General features: G+C 34.4%; 1 protein-coding gene across 5 annotated transcripts in view; it reads left to right on the plus strand.

Annotated features, from left to right (window-relative positions):
* Nucleotides 1-19366, plus strand: part of LOC106870336 (myeloid leukemia factor 1) — an 85355-nt gene that overhangs the window by 7906 nt on the left and 58083 nt on the right. Inside the window, exon 2 of one of the 5 annotated variants that reach the window (XM_052966379.1) lies at nucleotides 6977-7064. The exons of 3 other annotated variants lie outside the window; for them this stretch is intronic. Coding sequence is in view for 1 of the 2 variants with exons in the window: in XM_052966378.1 (XP_052822338.1) it covers nucleotides 6172-6212 (41 nt within the window). In the remaining variant the exon portion in view is untranslated. Of the gene's footprint in view, nucleotides 1-6156; nucleotides 6213-6976; nucleotides 7065-19366 lie in introns of those variants that run through there. One more of the 5 variants, XM_052966378.1, reaches the window with a different exon arrangement.

Consider the following 19366-nt stretch of genomic DNA (forward strand, 5'->3'; position numbering starts at 1 on the left):
TATATATATATATATATATATATATGGAGGGAGAGAGTATAAAAGAGATATAGAAGAGCAATAGATAAGAGAAAGAAATTAAGATTTATTTTGTGATTATAATTCTGAACTCTTGGTAACAGCTCACCATCAGTCTTCCTCTCAAGTCTTTCATAGTCTTTGAATTCTGCTTAATTTCTCTCTTCTTTTAAGATTCTCTTTTTAGTGTGTGTTTTGTGTTTACACAAATACATATGCACATATACAGTCTTTATACTTTTTGTGGTGAGGATAACAAATTTTATTTGGTTTGATTTAATTAAGAAATTTGTTGCATTTTATATTGGATTTGGCAAAGATTTTATGGCTAAATCACCTCCTTTATACCATTCCAAAGGTGCGGGGACAAAGCAGAGTATACAGTATATGTAAGTTTGTGGGATTGAGTTCATAGAAATGTAGAAATGTTAACTGCCTTTCAATTTTTTTCATTTAAGTTTAAGTCCAGTCAAAGTTGATTTTATTTTTCATCCCTCAAGAGTCAATTAAATTTTTACCAGTTATATACTGAATTTATTCAATGGACTAAACGTCTTTACCAACAAATTTTATCATTGAACTTTGTCAAAAAAAAAATCATTTTGATAAATAAAAGACAACAGTAGTCAGTAGAAATGGTTAAACTTATGAACTTTGTAGTATCTCTTCCTGAACCTTGCAGTATCTAGTTATGAGCCACTCGATTCAATGTTCAAATTCTGCTGAGGCCAAATGGAAAATGGACATTAAAGGAAGAGGAGGAGGAAGAAATACCTTCAAAATTGATGACCATGTGACAAAGTTAGAAATCATTATTATCAGCTCAGAGTGACTAATGATAATTGATAGTTATGTATTCCCAGTAAAGTCTGTATTAACAAAATTAGGAGATATTATGCAATGTGTTCTTTCTTATTCAAAGCAACAGGGTATAATCTAATCTGACAGAGAGTTACTATTTCTTGTGAGGTAACCACATAAAGGTTCCCTCATTAGCTTAGTCTCTCTCTCTCATTGAGTTATAGGTTTAATTATGGTAATGAGGGAAATGAAATATGAACTTGGTCCAAATGCACCTGTTGCTCCTCTGCATTTACCATTGCTACTGTACATTGCAGCACAGTGCTTGGGTTTAATGACACTGATAATGCTGATCTTTTAAAGGTGTGATTTTTATGTTTGTCTGGAGAAAATGGAAGGAAAGAATGTTACAAATCAAGGATTCCCAACGTAGGGGCCTAGGAAAATTGAGGTGGGGCTTGAAAGCCAAAATGTTTTTTTCTTTTTTTTTTTATTAGTGGGACATGGAATTATGAAAATCTTTTTTTCCACAACAAACATACAACACCTATACTCAGCCTAGCTAAACCAATTGATCCAGCCAAGCATACAATGTGAAAACTGTTTGTTGCAGTATAACATTGTTCCAATGCCCTAGTGTGGATATTTCTTTGAGGATATTTCACCAGTGGGACATACATTTTTTCTGGAAAATTATAGTGGGACCTCACAGAAAATTAATTGGAAAACACTGTCATAGATATATATTTATTTTGTTAAGGTGGTGGCTGATAACTGCGAAATTTAGAGCTTGTTGCAATAGTAAACTATTCCTCTTGCTTGTCCAGGTTTGTCTTTCATTTTCAGTATTTTTGTTTTTTTGTGAATATGGACTGTGTGCAGACTGTGATGATACACTCTGTGCAATTTTGTGCTCTTTGCAGCTTGTTATGATTTGTTGTAGAGGGATTGGAAACCCAGACAGGACTGGCATAATCTAAGTTGCATGGGATGTATTATTATTATTTTTATTATTATTATTATTATTATTATCATTATTGAGTGAGAGAGCAGTCCTTGCCATCAAAGTGACACTGGGGTAAAATATATGCAGCCCATTATACCCATCATGATTACCCGTTTGACAAAGGTACACCAGGCACATGCATCACAACCATATGTGCACGACATGGTGATCTCATATCAAGATAAACAGTGCATGACCACGCAGGTGGGGCCCAGGTCGAGTAGCCCATCCTTCTCAAAAGGCCCCTGAATAAGGTTTGTTTAAGGATGTTGAGCAAAACACGCATGTTTCCAAAGGTGAATTATTCAAACCCCAAAGAATTCCTCTCAGCACATGGCTATGATGTTCCCCCACTACTTCTGCTCATGATCAGAGATGCACATATTGTCAACCACTAAGGGTCATGCTCAACTGGTTAAGGTCAAACAACTGACAAGCAAATCTGTAATATTAAGCAGAATATTTGCTGTAGCCCATCTTTTATACCAAGACAAAACAATGTACATGATAACACTTCCAATCAATTAAGATCAGAAGCCATGAGAGCCACTGCCTGGTACTACATCCGGGTGTTTATTATTATTATTATTATTATTATTATTATTATTATTATTATTATTATTGTGTGTGTGTTGGCTAAATGTAGTTTCTGAGTGTGCTCTAAGTATGTTTGCATTTTGCTTTGCTTTCTTTAATATGTTTGCTATAAGATCTCATAAGGGTATTGTATGTAATTCCTAGCATATTTATCTTTTGTGTATGGGTATGTTTATACTGCTGAGTGTAACAGTTGGTTGTAATTGTTGTTCTTTAGTGTTTTATGTTCTACAGTGGCTTTGGCTTGTACCGCTATAAGTCTGTTATTTTGTAGTCATGGTTCTAGATGTGGTTTACATTAGGTTGGACTGGTTGTGCAGCTGTGCCTGCTGTATGATTGGAAGTTGTGATGGCGATGTCTGCATTTGTGCCTGCTGTGTGATGATAAGTGATAGAGATATCATCTGCATTTGTGTCTGCTGTGTGATAACAAGTTGTAATGGAGATATCATCTGCTTTTGTGTCTGTTGTGTGATAGCAAGTTGTGATGGTGATATCTGCAGCTATGCCTGCTGTGTTATAGCAAGTTGTGATAGAGATATCATCTGCATTTGTGCCTGCTGTGTGATAGCAAGTTGTGATGGAGATATCATCTATAGTTGTGACAGCAAGATATGATGGAGATATCATCTGCTTTTGTGTCTATTGTGTGATAGCAAGTTGTGATGGTGATATCTGCAGCTGTGCCTGCTGTGTGATAGCAAGGTGTGATGGAGATATCATCTGCATTTGTATCTGCTGTGTGACAGAAGAATGTGATGGAGATATCATCTGCATTTGTGTCTGCTGTGTGATAGCAAGTTTTGATGGAAATATCATTTGCATTTGTGTCTGTGTACATGGTTTGATAATGTGCAAGATAATGTAGGTATCAGATAAACAGAGTGGATGAGCAGACAGATTCTTGTGATATTCCATCTGACATATTGCAAATATTTGATGTATTGTTGTCCCATAATTACATGTTCTTGCCAGTTCGCAATGTAGTTTGCTAACCAGTATTTTGTGGTAATTCTTGTGGAGGTGTTGAGTATTTTATAAGTTGGGGGATAGCGTCAAAAGAAGTGCTGCTGTTGATGGTAGTCAGGATGGCTTGTGTAGGAGGTTTTTTTGTTGTTGAACCCCTTGTGTGTGTGTGTGCATGCGCGCAACATTTATGAGTGGTGTAATGGTCGGGTGTAGCAGTTTAAATCTGGGTTATGATGAAGAGAACAACGTATGGGTTTATTATATGAAGGATCAGTTTTGTTGCTTTTATAGTCTATTACAATTTGGTCTGAAGACATTATGTGCCCAAATATGATTAGGTTCATGATACAGCTAATACATAGTTTGTACTCTAATGTTGTTTCTTTATGCATAAGTTAGCAATAAGACTGGGCAATATTACTTCACTTGAGATTTTTGTTGGACTTTAAAATATGATGGTTTTGCCCAATATCCAAATTCTGGAGATTTGACAGTAGTAGCAAGAATATTTGTAGTTGTTGGTGAGTGTTGTGATCCCTTAAAACCCTAAATATTATAGTTATATCTTTTTCTTTTTACCTGTTCCAGTCATTGGACTACAGTCATGCAGGTGAACTGCCTTGAAGAATTTTAGTTAAACAAATCAACCCTAGTATTTATCTTTCTAAGCCTGGTACTAATTCTATTGGTCTGTTTTGCTCTTTTGCCAAACCACTATATTATGGGAATGTAAAAACACCATCGCTGGTTGTCCAGTGGTGGTGATGGGATTGGACAAACCCAAACACAAAGGCGTGCGCGTGCACACACACACACACAGATTGGGCTTCTTTCAGTTTCTGTCTCTGAAATCCACTCACAGAGCTTTGGTCAACCCAAGGCTATAGTAGAAGACACTTGCTTAAGGTACCATGCTGTGGGACTGAACCTGGTACCATGTGGTTAGAAAGCAAACTTCTTGCCACACCTGCACCTATATGTGTATGCTTTTTATCAAGTCTTGATGCATTTGAGGTTTTAGGTTTCATTTGTAGAGCAATAGCATTGTAATCCGAACCATTTGGGTTCAGTCATCGTTGACACCGACAGAGTATTCAAAGTCACGACTGAAAATCGTAACCACTGAACAGGTGCCCGAACACAACTCTTGGAATTTCATAGTAGAAAGCGGTCAAGGTCATGGCACAAGGTGAAAGTTGTGAATGTCGCAGTTTACGTTTCTTGTTTTTCTATCGTTATTCTTTTTATCATTTACTTGCTTCAGTCGTTGGACAACAGCCATGCCAGAGCAATACTTTGAAAGCTTTTAATCAAACAAATTGACTCCAGTGTTCATGGTTTTTTTTGGTTTTTTTCTAAAGTCTGGTATCTATTTTATCTCTCTTTTATTAGACTGCTAAGTTTTGGGGGATGTAAACAAACCATCACTGATTGTCAAGTGGTTGGGTAGCAAGTACAGCTCTGAAAATATGCAAACACACGCGTACAGACACTCACACACACACATGGGTTTGGTGATGCAAACAGGAAAAGTAGAACTCAAAATATGAGTATATGAATATTTTTTTTATTGATATTTAGAAGAAACAACAGAGTGAGTCATGGGCCAAGAGTTTTGTGCATTTGATAAGTGCCAATGCATGAAACTCTCAGCCTTTGAGTCATTTTGTTGCTTCTGCTAAATATTAATAAATATATATTTATATTAATTATTTATATATATATAGATATAGATGTGGAGGTGCAATGGTGCAGCAGACTCACAGTCATAGGATCACGGTTTCAATTCGCAGATTGGGTGTTGTGAATGTTTATTGAGTGAAAACACCTAAAGCTCCACAAGGCTCTGGCAGGGGGTAGTGACAAACCCTGCTGTACTCTTCCACCACAACTTTCTCTCACTCTTTCTTCCTGTTTCTGTTGTACCTGTATTTCAAAGGGACAGCCTTGTCACACTCTGAGCATGCTGAATCTCCCCAAGAACTATGTTAAGGGTGCATGTGTCTGTGGAGTGCTCAGCCACTTGCACATTAATTTCATGAGCAGGCTATTCTGTTGATCGGATCAACTGGAACCCTCATCATCACAACCGACGGAGTGCAACATCATATATATAAATATATATATATATATTAATTGAAGTGTACAGTATTATATATCCATTATGGCCAATCTTACCAATTGGTTTCGCGCTAGGGGTTCAATGGAGTGTTAGGTTACAGTCCAATTATGTAACCCTGTACTCTTCAAAGGTAACCATTATGGAATAAAATATACGCACACACACAACAGGCTTTCACACAGTTTCCATCAACCAAATTCAGTCACAAGACATTGCTCAGCCTGTGGCTATAGATGAAGACACTTGTCCAAGATGATATGTAGTGAGACTGAACCTGAAACACTACATAACTGCAAAGCAAACTTCTTAGTCACACAGGCTGATTTAAAAAAATATATATTTGACAAAGTCATTTGCATTACTGTTGAAGTGTTGGTATGTTATTTGACATGTTACTGTGATGTGTGATATGTAATAGGGACATTATTAAAGTTATTTATACTGTTAATTATTTAATACATGTTTAGTGTACTGCTTGATTGGATACATATGCTTGGCATTTCCTTGTTTACGTTTTTGGTGCTGTATTTTTATTTTTGCTTCAAGTTGTCTATATTCATCATCATCATCACCATTATCATTATTAATCTTTATCATCCACTTTTCTATGATAGCATGGGTTGGATGGAAGTTGTTGAGGTGAATTTCATATGACTGGATGCCCTTTCTGTTGCCAACCCTCACCTGTTTCCAAGAAAGGTAATGTTTCCCCATGATCAGACATATCTCAGAAGATTGGGAACAAAGTACACCACTTGCATGATGGCATCATTTACTTACAACAATCACTCAATGTCAAGCTCACAGTAGCATACATATACACAGAGGGCTTCTTTTAGTTTCTACTTGCTAAATCCACTCACAAGGCTTTGGTTGGCCTGGGGTTTAGTAAGAGACACTTGTGGAAGGTGCAGTGAAACCATGTTGGGAAACAAACTTCTTTCCACATAGCCATGCCTGCACCTTATATATTAGTTGTGTAATTTAGTGTCTAAAATTGTTTGGGAGATAAGCTTTTCTTTTCACTGAAGCATCTATAATTAATTTGTTGAGCTGTCAGTGCTGGTGATTGATATGTTGTTTTTTATGTTCTACAAACCTTGATTCTGTTTATTGGTGGATAGAATTCCACTGTGGTCTTTACTTTTCTTTTTCTTTTCTTTTCTTTGTTTTTTTAAGTTTATAAAAGTGTTTTTACTTTTTCTTTTTTTGCTTATTGGTATGTGAGTTTGTTGTAATCATGGTAGGCAGGTAAATAGAAGAAAATTGAAAAAAAAAAAAGAACTCACCATGTGTTTTTGAGAGCTAATTGTGTAGTGCAGGTGATGATGATTGTGGTGAAGTTGTAGTCAGCTTATTGATGTGTGTCGGTGTGCTGGCATAGATAGTTTAGGATGTAAAGGGAGTCCAGTACTGACAACATTATATCACCTTTTGTATTATCTATATTGTTTTTGTACCAGGGTATTATGTGAATTGAATTCTCCCCAATGATAGTGATTGGGTGTGTGTTACACTGCTGTGGTTGTGGTATGTTCCCTGAAATGTTTGGTAAGTATGCAGGTGCTATGTTTATTATGCTAATGTGTTTTGTTTTGAGGTCTTATTCTGGATGTGTGCATTTTTATTCTGTTGTCTTAACCCTTTAATAAACAAGGGTTGTTTGTGGTATTTACAGGATGCATGATTTTATGTATGTTATGAGGGATCCACCATTGATTAGTGGAGGCGCAATGGCCCAGTGGATAGGGCAGCAGACTCGTGGTCATAGGATCGCGGTTTCAATCCCCAGACCGGGCGTTGTGAGTGTTTATTGAGCGAAGACACCTAAAACTCCACGAGGCTCCGGCAAGGGATGGTGGCGAATCCTGCTGTACTCTTTCACCACAACTTTCTCTCACTCTTACTTCCTGTTTCTGTTGTGCTTGTAATTCAAAGCATCAGCCTTGTCACACTGTGTCACACTGAATATCCTCGAGAACTACGTTAAGGGTACACGTGTCTGTGGAGTGCTCAGCCACTTGCACGTTAATTTCACGAGCAGGTTGTTCTGTTGACCGGATCAACTGGAACCCTCGACGTCGTAAGTGACGGAGTGCCAACAACAACAACCATTGATCAGTCAGTTTAACCCTAATGGGGTATGAGAGGTCTTGTGTTGTTTTTTCCTTTTTTTTCTGTAAAAGCATTTTATAGTTCCATTAATTTTTTTAAAGTTCTATTGCAGTGGGTTTAAATTTTTTGCAGTCTATTTATACAGCATATATTTGTTACTTTGGTTGTTTCTCTGTATTTTATGTGTGAAATGCTTATGTCTATATTTGTTGTTTAAATTCCCTGCTAGACTTTAATGTGAGGTGATATCATGTAGTGATTTCCAGCTATTCTGTTTGTCTTTCAGTAGTTTGGGGTTTATTTCATGAGTGCTTTTTGCTTTGTGTTGTCTATTTATATGTGTGTAAGTATTTATACTGTTGGGATTCTACTTACCTTTTGAAAGCTATCACTTTGAAAGCTATCACTTTGAAAGCTATCACTTTGAAAGCTATCACTTTGAAAGCTATCACTTTCATTTTCCTACATTTGATGCATAGTTTTTATCATCCAATCAGTATTCCAACCTAGAACATCCTATATTTCTTTTGGGTAAATTATATTCACAACTGAGTTATCAAATTTATTGAGCTATTTTTAAGATAAAAGGGTGAGCAACTGCACAAAGACTTCATAACAGGCTTGATGGAAAATTAATGCAGTACCAATATGGATGTTTCACCAGTTTAAACAATTCTAGAATCCTTCTTGTATTCATAAACTAACTACCAGCATTACTGGTGTTGTTGTTATTTTAATCAATTGGTATTCACCTACAAAAGGTGACCTTGTGCCATGTTAAAAGAAATTATTACTAAAATTTCATGTGCTAATTGTCATAGTTTAACTGTAAGCTTTTGGTAATCCAACTCTGTAATCAGTTGTCCTTAAAGTGCTTAACTGCTGAACTATATCCATTTGCAGTATATAGTTTCATCCTATTATGTTCTAATTTCAAAATCTACTAGAACTGACTTTGCTTTTCATCCCAATTAGAGTTGATGAAAATAATTAACCAGTATATGCCTGGGTAGGTTCAGTTGACTCTATTCCTTTCCTTCTAATTTGAGTCTGTGACAGTGTAAAAATATCATTATTATAAATTCAAGTACAGGTGTCGTGATATTTTGGTAAAACAAGTTTATGACTTATTCATGCTATCACCTGTTGGACTTGTTGGAACAGCACAAATTAAACAACTGATTTCCTTTCTTATTAAACCCAAAAGAAACAATCTATATATTAGAAATCCTCCCTGTTATTATTGATTTCTGTTGACAAGGCAACACAAAACCAATTGTTTTGTATGGAAGGGATACAACCAATTAAACAGACACCTCAGAATGTGCTAATGTTTATATTATTTATCACAAAGTGATGGAAAACAGTCTTAATTCCTTTGGGATCTGAACTCAGTATAATTTACCTAAGGTTTATTGACTAATTTAAAAAGAAAAAGAGAAAGAAACACAACAATTGCTTGATTTGATGTGCTTTAGTGTAGCCAATTAGTCTAATCAATGTGAGCAACCATACAACACTATACCCAGATTTTGATTCCTGGTTGCAGCTTTTCCTTTCACTTGCTTTATTTTAGTAATGCTGTCAGGAGAGATATGATGTACACAGCCTCTTCTCTGCTTCAAGGTAATATGCAGCTTGTTAATTCAGAGGAACAAAAGTGGAGGAGTTTTAATCAGTTGAACTGACCTTGGTTGTTATTTACATTGTTGATACTTGCATGATTTGAGCTCAGAACGTTGAGGGACTGAAACCTAAAACTGCAATTTGGTCTGGTGCGTTATTTTTTTCTGCCATTCTACTGCATTTAACATTAATAGCTATAATTTTAATAAATATTGTTTTTTGTCACTCATAAGAGATGGTATTAATATTATGGAACTTAAATTTGTTGATCGTTGCTAGTTTTCTAATATTTAACTTGGCTTATTACAATGTACTGTGGTTACCTCCAATTCTTAATAATTCTTATTCATGAGTGAGGAGAAAGAGAAAACATTAGCTTAATAATAAATATTAATTAATTAGATTTTTCTCTTCACTCCATTAAAACTGATGGCCCTAACTCGACTGTTATTGTTTTTGTGAGATGTTGTCACCAGGTAATTTCCCCTTGATTATCATGATAAATTTTGATGTGTACTTATGTAATTAATGATATTTTTAGAGCATTGGAAGGAATGCTTTGTGGTTTTGTTCTGGATCTTTACATTCTGAGTTCAAATTCTGCTATGGTCAACTTTGCCTTTCATCTCACTGGGGTCAATATAATTAAGTATCAGTCAAATACTGGAGTTGGTGGTATTGACTAACCTCCTCCCTTCAAATTACTGGCCTTGTGTCAAAATTAGAAACAGTCATTGTACATCAAGGTGGCAAGCTGGCGGAACTGTTGGCATGTCAAACAAAATACTTAGCAGCATTTCTTCTGGCTTTATATTCAGATCTCAAATGAGACCAAGGTTGGCTTCACTTTTCATCCTTTCAGGTTGATAAAATAAGTACCAGTTGAGTACTGGGTCAATGTAATTGACTAGCCCCTCTTGCAAAAGTTTCAGGCTTCATGCCTATAGTAGAAAAGAATTATTGTACGTCAATATTATGATTCTCTTATCTACAATCTGATAGGAATAGAGAAGAAGGCTATTCTTCACTGAGGAGATCTCGTTAGGTGAAAGCATATCTAGAGTTGTCACCTGTATACTTATAAAGATGAGATGAAATTAATATTGATTTCAAATTTTGGCACAAGTCAGGAATTTTGTGGGAGGGCGTAAGTCAATTATATTGAGTTATTAATTATATCAATGGTTAGAAATTTGGGATTCAAAAAGGACAATATCAATAAGCTACATTCAAAAACAGTTGTTAAATGATGAACAGCAATATCTTCAGTATGAACACCAATAAATATCCCAAAGCCTAGCTTGTTATGAATTTGTAAATAAACAAATAAAATCATATGAAGTACATGTTACATTGTTTCTGCTCCAGAGTCTGAGGTGTAGTTTTTGAGGTGAAATTACAATGACTTTGACTTTCATCTGAACAGATGAAAGTCAAAGTCACTCTCTGTGGAATTTGAACTCAGAACGTAAAGACAGATAAAATGCTTAGCAGAATTTTGTCTGGAATGCTAACAATTCAGTCAGCTCACCACCTTATATTAAATTAATATTGATCAATGATTTAATGCTTCGTTCTCCATTTTTTACCTCAGTACATTAAGTATAGTGGAGGCGCAATGGCCCAGTGTTTAGGGCAGCGAACTCGCGGTCATAGGATCGCGGTTTCGATTCCCAGACCGGGCGTTGTGAGTGTTTATTGAGCGAAAACACCTAAAGCTCCACGAGGCTCTGGCAGGGTATGGTGGCGAACCCTGCTGTACTCTTTCACCACAACTTTCTCTCACTCTTACTTCCTGTTTCTGTTGTGCATGTAATTCAAAGGGTCAGCCTTGTCATACTGTGTCACGCTGAATATCCCCGAGAACTACGTTAAGGGTACACGTGTCTGTGGAGTGCTCAGCCACTTGCACGTTAATTTCACGGGCAGGCTGTTCCGTTGATCGGATCAACTGGAACCTTCGACGTCGTAAGCGACGGAGTGCCAACAACATTAAGTATGATGACCTTCTTATTTCACCCACGATCTCTTCCAGTTTTTCCCCAATATATTATCTCCTCTTACTATTTAAAATATCAAAATTCACTTTTCAAAACACACACATTCACTGAATTGATTTTTGCTGAAATGGGTTACCATTAGTTTTCTTTCATTCAAGTTTTTAACTTTCTCTCATGTTGTAAGTTGGGCTCAAACCTCATTGTTATCAAATTTCTACTTTGTAACTGGTTTATTCATCTGTTCTTATTATAAATGTATGTGTTTTACTATTCTATGACATGTGGTTCCTATTTTAAATACCAAAGGCTTTCTTACTGAGATTTGACTAATTCAAGTGATTTAAAAGAAGCTTACATAGAATACGGTGAAATTTTTCGTTTTCTTTTCTCTTTTTTTGTTGTTGTTGTTGTCTTACTCATTTCCCTAACTTTATAAGGTATTTTCCATTTTGATGCATTTTAATGAAAATCACACACCTACGTGAGTATCCACAAATGTACAGACAAACAATTTCTCACACTATTAACCGACAACAATTGCCACACAGTCACGAGGGAATACTGTCATGAATACGTCATAACATTATATAATGTACACACTTTACCTCATGAGCATACCACCTCCACATAAAATACCACACCTTTTTTTTCCTTCACACCTGTGCCTGCCACTACACCATAACTTGTAAATGATTAATTTCACCTCAAAAACTACACCTCACACTCTGGAGCAGAAACAATGTAACATGTACTTCATATGATTTTATTTGTTTATTTACAAATTCATAACAAGCTAGGCTTTGGGATATTTATTGGTGTTCATACTGAAGATATTGCTGCTCATCATTTAACAACTGATTTTCAATGTAGCTTATTGATATTGTCCTTTTTGAATCCCAAATTTCTAACCATTGATATAATAACTTAATTAACTTCACACAGTAAAGATAAGAATCCAAAAAACAAAAATGTTTGGTTTCAAATTTTCTTTCGAATAATGTCACTAAATTTGGAATCAACATGAATACTGACCATTCCTGTCTACTTTAGAAAGATATATGTGACATTTATTCATTTCCATATCCAAACTGGTGATGATAAATTCAATAATAAAGTAGAATTGCCAGCACCCCTATTATTTCCTCAAACTACATGAGGTCCCAACTTCAGAACTATGAGCTGTCAGAACTTTTGTGAGTTATCCTACACTTTGTTACCTTCATACAGCTTGGCAGACAGGATGACTGAGATTTAAGTGTCTTGAACAGAACACAATGTGTTATAGACAACATACAAAAAATGCATATTTTTGCTGCTTGTCAATTTGCACTCTCATTTATATAGCAAATACCATGAAGTGGAATTAGCTCTCATCCTGTCCACAGGCCTGTTTCAATTCTGAGTTGAAACTGTTTGACTTCATTTACATAACTAACAATTTTAAGGACATAAAAATTACAACATCCGTTTAACAGAAATTTGAGGCTTTGTACTTTTGTAAGAGATCAATGTTACATAACGATTTTGTTTTCTTCTAGAATCAATTTCTGTTATTTAAATAAGGATTGGTTTCTTTCTATATTATTATTACTAAGATGAAAAAATATTGTGTAAGTTTATTTTGTGACTTGTTATGTTATTTTTCTTTTTCTTATTTAACACTCAGTGTGACCTGTTTAATGATTGATGACTAAGATTTTATTATGAAACAGAAATGAGAGTTTGTGACATCAATGTTTTATTCAATAATATTCAATGAAGCAAATGTTACAGGAAATATAATCTTGAATTGTGGATTTGGGTTCTTGCTGATTTACCTCAATATGGCCCACTATACATGAACTTATTCTTTTACTTGTTTCAGTCATTTGACTGCAGCCATGCTGGAGCACTCTCTTGAAGGGTTTTAGTCGAATGAATCAACCCCAGGACTATTTTTTTTAAACCCTAGTATCTATTATAGCAGTCTCCTTTGTGGAAATGCTAAATTAGAGGGATATAAATACACCAACACTGGTTGTCAAGCAGTAATGGGGGAACAAACACAGATACAATGACACACACACACATAGATGTATATATATATATATATATATATATATATATATATATATATATATATATATATATATATATATATATATATATATATACACACACACACAATGGTCTTCTTTCAGTTCCCATCTACCAAATCCACTCACAAGGCTTTTTCGACCCAAGACTATAGTAATAGACACTTGCCCAAGGTGTCACACAGTGGGACTGAACCCAAAACCATGTGGTTGGGAAGCAAGCTTCTTACCACACAGCCATGCCTCCACCTATAATAATTAAATCAACACTCCTAGCATTCATTTCATACCTTTGTCAAGAGTATTGGTGGCATAAATGAAACAGTTCCTCCTGGGTTGTCGACTTCTATGAGACCTTACCATGCAAACATAATCTACTAAATCTTATTCTTTAATGATTAAATCTTTGTACTTAGGACATGGCCATTTTTGTAAAAATTATCATGATGAAATTTATTTTACCTGTTTTTAAAATAAGAAAAGACATTGATGTTCGTTTTTCAAACTATTTCCTCATCTTATATGTGTCTTAGACACAGAGTTTTGATTGATAATCTCTTCAATCAGTTAAGTGTTATACCTAAGATAAGCCAGGGGTTGTGCTAGGAACTATTATTCTGATGGTCTAACAACTGATTTGTGGTTTTAGAAGACATTAGTGTTGTCATTTTAAGGTGTTTATGTATTTATCTTTATATTCCCTAAAGTATCAAAATGTGTAAACAAATGCGTCAGTCTAATGTTTAAACACCTTAAACAGCGAGGCTTCTGTTCTCTGAATCAATAAGTAAGTGATTAGAATAAAAACTCCAGCTGGTGAAATGAAGTTTCTAGGTTTAATCCATAGCCTAGCTCAGAAATACCACTTGAAACTTATTGGAGAGAATACCAAGTGAAGTGTGTTAGCAAGGCTTTTAAAGAAATAGTCTAAGAAACAAACTTCACTCTAAGGTCATCTTGGAAAAGAATATATAAACAAGATCTTTGTTGGTACTCATTGGAACTGAATTAAATCCTTTGTGTTCAGCCTATTTAATGTTTTTTTTTTCCTTTGCTGTAAACAAATAAAGTTATATAGAAGAGAAAGCAATAATTTATTTATTTATTTACATCAATTTGGTTAAGTTTATTAGATAAAAGAACCTAGATCTATTTGAAAGTCATTTAAAATTTATCTCTCTTAGACTTGTTTTATGTATTACACTCATGACAGCATTTATGCTCTCAGATTAAGCTTGAAGATGCTAAAAGAAGATGTAAAAGATGCTGTCAGCATGTTCATATAAAAGGGAAATTATGAAATATTTGAAAACTGAATAGTTAAATATATAATTAAAATTATATGGCTTTATAAGGCTGAAAAATTAGTTATAATTGATAAAGTCAATTTCATTATTAGGATGAACAGCTCTTCTGGAAGATAATTTATGGCAGAACATCAAACGATGACATTTTTATCTTATGATCATCATCAAATAAGTTTGTATTTATTCCATCATAATCATTATCCCCAAATCCAATGCTACCATTTCCATCGCTATAATTTTTCTTGGCCCTAAAGAGCCTCGATGCAATAGTAGATACCGAGCATAATAAACATAGACTCCATATTTATTAAAACAGACATAATGCTTGGATGGTGATATATTTTATTTATAATAGCTTTGATGACCTTTCATAGTGACCACAGATATCTGTAATATTGATGAGTGAGAGCTTGCCTTGGCTAAGATGGCATAACAAAAGCAGAAATACCTCTCAAGAACCAAGAAGTAAATCATTGTCCAACCCCCAAATAAATACTCAGCAGCCTTCTACAGGGTACAAATACCCACTACATTGCAACATCACTATACCTATTACTTACTTGAGATGTTGCACCTGCTACTCACTCATGCATGTACTAACTCACAGGCAAGCTCTCACTCACCAATATTACAATTACTGACCTACTGGTAAACTAAGACTCCTCTTGATCCTCCACCCATATCTCACAATGTTCTTACTTTTCCTTCAATTATCACTCCTACTCTGTATCAACACTGAATATTCAATACAAAGATTTTGCCCTTAACACTTTACCATTTAAACCAGCCATATCTGAACCAAATATTCTATCTGTTTTATGTTGAAACTGGCCAGATTTGGACTTTTGCACCTAGCTTACAATGTCATTCTAAAAATAAACAATCACATCATCGAAATCTTAAAGTTATGAGATAATGCATGATTAATACGTTAACCACTACAGCCTGTCATTACTAGAACTTCACAGTGATGCTACATATTTCCTGTCACACTGTATGTTATTTAATTACAAGGAAATGTAATTTTTTTTAGTATATTTACAATATTTCATATACTTTAATATTTAGCACTTATGTTATTTCAATATCCGCCAAACCGTGTCAAAGATACAGAATAAAATATTTTCTCATATTATGAAAATGTACCACTGGTGGTGCATATGGCAGTTATGTGAAGTTTGTGATGAACCACTGGTGTTACATTTGGCAGTTAACATCTTAATTAAGAACAATATGCATATAAGCTTTACATTAGACAGAGTAATCTTAATGCTACAGGTTTAATTAAACTTACATTAGTTCAAACTAAATGCTAATCATTTCATCCTCATCAAGCTATTCTCAAATTATTATCTCCATTATTACCACCACCACCACACCACCACCACCACCATTATCATCATGACTGTCACCATATTATATCCATTTTCCCATGCTGACATTGATTGCAAATCGACCCCAGGACTTATTCTTTGTAAGCCTAGTACTTATTCTATCGGTTTCTTTTGCCGAACCGCTAAGTTACGGGAACGTAAACACACCAGCATCGGTTGTCAAGCGATGTTGGAGGGACAAACACAGACACACAAACATATACACACACACACACACACACATATATACGACATTTCCTCAGTCTTCCTCTCCAGTAATCTCCTTTCATTTAGATTCCTTGCCCAACTAACTTCTTACGTGTGCATCTCATATTGGTGCCAGCACAGTCTCTTCTCTTTCATGCCACAGCTAATTTCAATTTTGCCTGTTTTTTAATTTTTTTTCTCCTCTGAACTTATCTGAACCCGGTTTATTCTTCAATGATAACATAATTCATTCAGTGAAACTTGCTTATGTGTGTGTGTGTGTGTGTGTGTGTGTGTGTGTATGTATGTACACATGCCTGTGTATAATTACATCATAGGTGAATTATTTTAACCCTTTAAGCTATTACATTCAGTTTCACATATTCACATATTTATTTTTTAAAACAGCATTATCTATTTTGAAGTGTGAAAAGGTCTTGTCACACTTCTATGACCTTGTTAGTGACACAATTTCCCCATTACATCTCAAAGAAAATTGTGTCACTAACTAGGGGCAACAAAAGATTTTTATGCTTCATACTAGACAAATACTATTAAGAAATAAATAGAAGTGTATTAAGAAATAAATAGAACTTTTTAAAGAAATAAATAGAGTGACTGCATACAGGCTGTGATTTAATAGATACTTTAAACATGCACGCATGCATGCACACACACACACACGTTTTTAATAATTTTTTAAAAACCAAAGCAATACAAGTTATAAAAATTGATAATGCAGGTTGATGGTTTGTACTTGTACCTGGTATTTCAATATTTCAGAGTTAGGGCTCTTTCTTCAGGAAACCTTCAGACAAAAGGTGTTGTTAGCTGACTTCTCTGTTCAGTGTATACGATAAACACACACGTGCATGCACACATATACATATTATACTGGTGAAATTATATGTATGTGTGAATGCACTTGTGTTATTAGCATGGCAGAATATTTTTCTATTTGCCTAATTTATAATAATTTCATCTCACCAATGCTCCACCCTTAGTCTACATTCTAACAATCATCATTTCAAATATTCTAAGCCTGTTGTTACATCTTCATCCAACATGCATTTACTTAGTAATTTACCTTAATGCTTTAACATCGAGATTACTCTACCAAATGCTAATGCTTATTTATTCACATTGTTTTAAATGAATCATGCATTTTTCTCACAGCTGCAAGATATTGATGATCTGATTGTTTGTTTTTTAGAATGACATTGTAGGGTAGGTGTGAGAGGCTGGACCTGGCTGGTTTAAACATAAAACAAATAAAATATTTGGGTCAGATATAGCTGGTTTACATGCTAAAGGGTTAAACATTTATGTTATTACATGGAAAAATGCAAGCATGAAAAGTAATACTCTTAAGATTATAAATCTGGGAAAGTATAGGACAAGTTATTACACCTGTAAAAACATAGGATAAGCTAATACTTCTAGTAAAGTAAAGAATAAGAAACTTTTTACTTAAAATATTGCAGCAAAGAACGCCAGTTCTTCTAATTTATCACTCTTTACAGTTCTCATATTTTAAATTTATTGTACAAAACTGTTCAGCGAATTTGTAAGTTTGTCTAATTAGTCACTTTTTTTCTGTATTTAAGGTAGTAAATTAGCCAAATTCTACTTAAATAAGTATAGTGTTATTTGTAAACTATAATAAAATAAGTTTTAATATTTAAATTTAAATTTTAGCTGCAATATTTTAAGTAAAAAATTTCTTATTCTTTACTTTACTAGAAGCAATAGCTTGTTCTATACTTTTACAGGTGTAATAACTTGTCCTTTACTTTTCCAGGTTTATAATCTTAGGAATATTACTTTTCATGCTCGCATTTTTCCATGTAATCCATGATTTTTCCAGGCATTGCTGTTATAAAATAATTAATGATGTGTCACTTAATAATTTAAGATTTTACCTTATAAAATACTGAAAGATAGCATTTCAATTTTTCCATGTAAGTGATGATAATATTTCAATTTTTTTTCATGCTTAATTTATGTTGCAATTAAATCATTTGATATTACCCATCCACACCAAATTAATGGCAGGGATTTTTACCATGTTGTTGGTTGCACCATGGCTCACCAAAAATTACAAACAACAAGAACCCAAAATCATCAGTTACCAGGCTCACTTTAAGTAACCTAATTTTGCAATATTAGGAGGTCACAGGAATTCATTCAATGAAAAAAAAGATTTTCAATGATTCTGGGATTATGGGGAGGGGGACCCCCCAATTAATTTTTTCCGAACCAAAATAAGGGATTTGCAGCATATTAGGAGGTCAGGGTACTTGATTCCATGCAAAAAAGTCAGATTTTTTTTTTTCTTAGTGAAAATCTTGTGGGTGTTATTATAGAAATCTACTATAATGTTGTTATTTAGCCTCAAATCAACCCTGAACTCAGAACGTAAAGACAGGCGAAATACCGCTTCTGGAATACAAAGTTTTGTCGAAAATGTTAAGAAGTAAACCCTCTTCTATGTGACACATTCTACCAGTAAAAAAAAAAAATTAGTGAAATAATCTGTACGTCAAAGTCAACCTTGGCGAAATTTGAACTCAAAACATAAAGTCAGATGAAATACTGCTAAGAATTTCTCCCAGCATGCTAACGTTTCTTATTTTTCTATTGCCCACAAGGGGCTAAACATAGAGGGGACAAACAGGGACAGACAAAGGGATTAAATCGATTCCATTGACCCCAATGCATAACTGGTACTTAACTTATCAACCCCGAAAGGATGAAAGGCAAAGTCGACCTTGGCGGATTTTGAACTCAGAACGTAATGGCAGATGAAATACTGCTAAGCATTTAGCCCGGTGTGCTAATGTTTCTGCTAGCTTGCTGCCTTAGAAAGCAAACATTTATTTTAGAAATATATTCTTTATTCTTATTGCTAAAGCATTACTTCTTACTTCCTTACATAAAATTTCATAACATTGTACCTCATAACTGTTTTTCTACTAATTTTTGTTCAATACGACTAATGATTCTGAATTCCTCATGCATTTTTCTATCATTTAAGCATAAGAAAAGTATACTTTTAATTCAAAATTTAAAAAATTATGTTAATTGAAGATGAATATCTGCCTTACTGCGCACTTGAGGTCTGACATATTTTGATGTAACTTTTTTTCT

Source organism: Octopus bimaculoides, chromosome 3 (assembly GCF_001194135.2).
Source record: "Octopus bimaculoides isolate UCB-OBI-ISO-001 chromosome 3, ASM119413v2, whole genome shotgun sequence".
In the NCBI taxonomy this organism is placed as follows: Eukaryota; Metazoa; Mollusca; class Cephalopoda; order Octopoda; family Octopodidae; genus Octopus; species Octopus bimaculoides.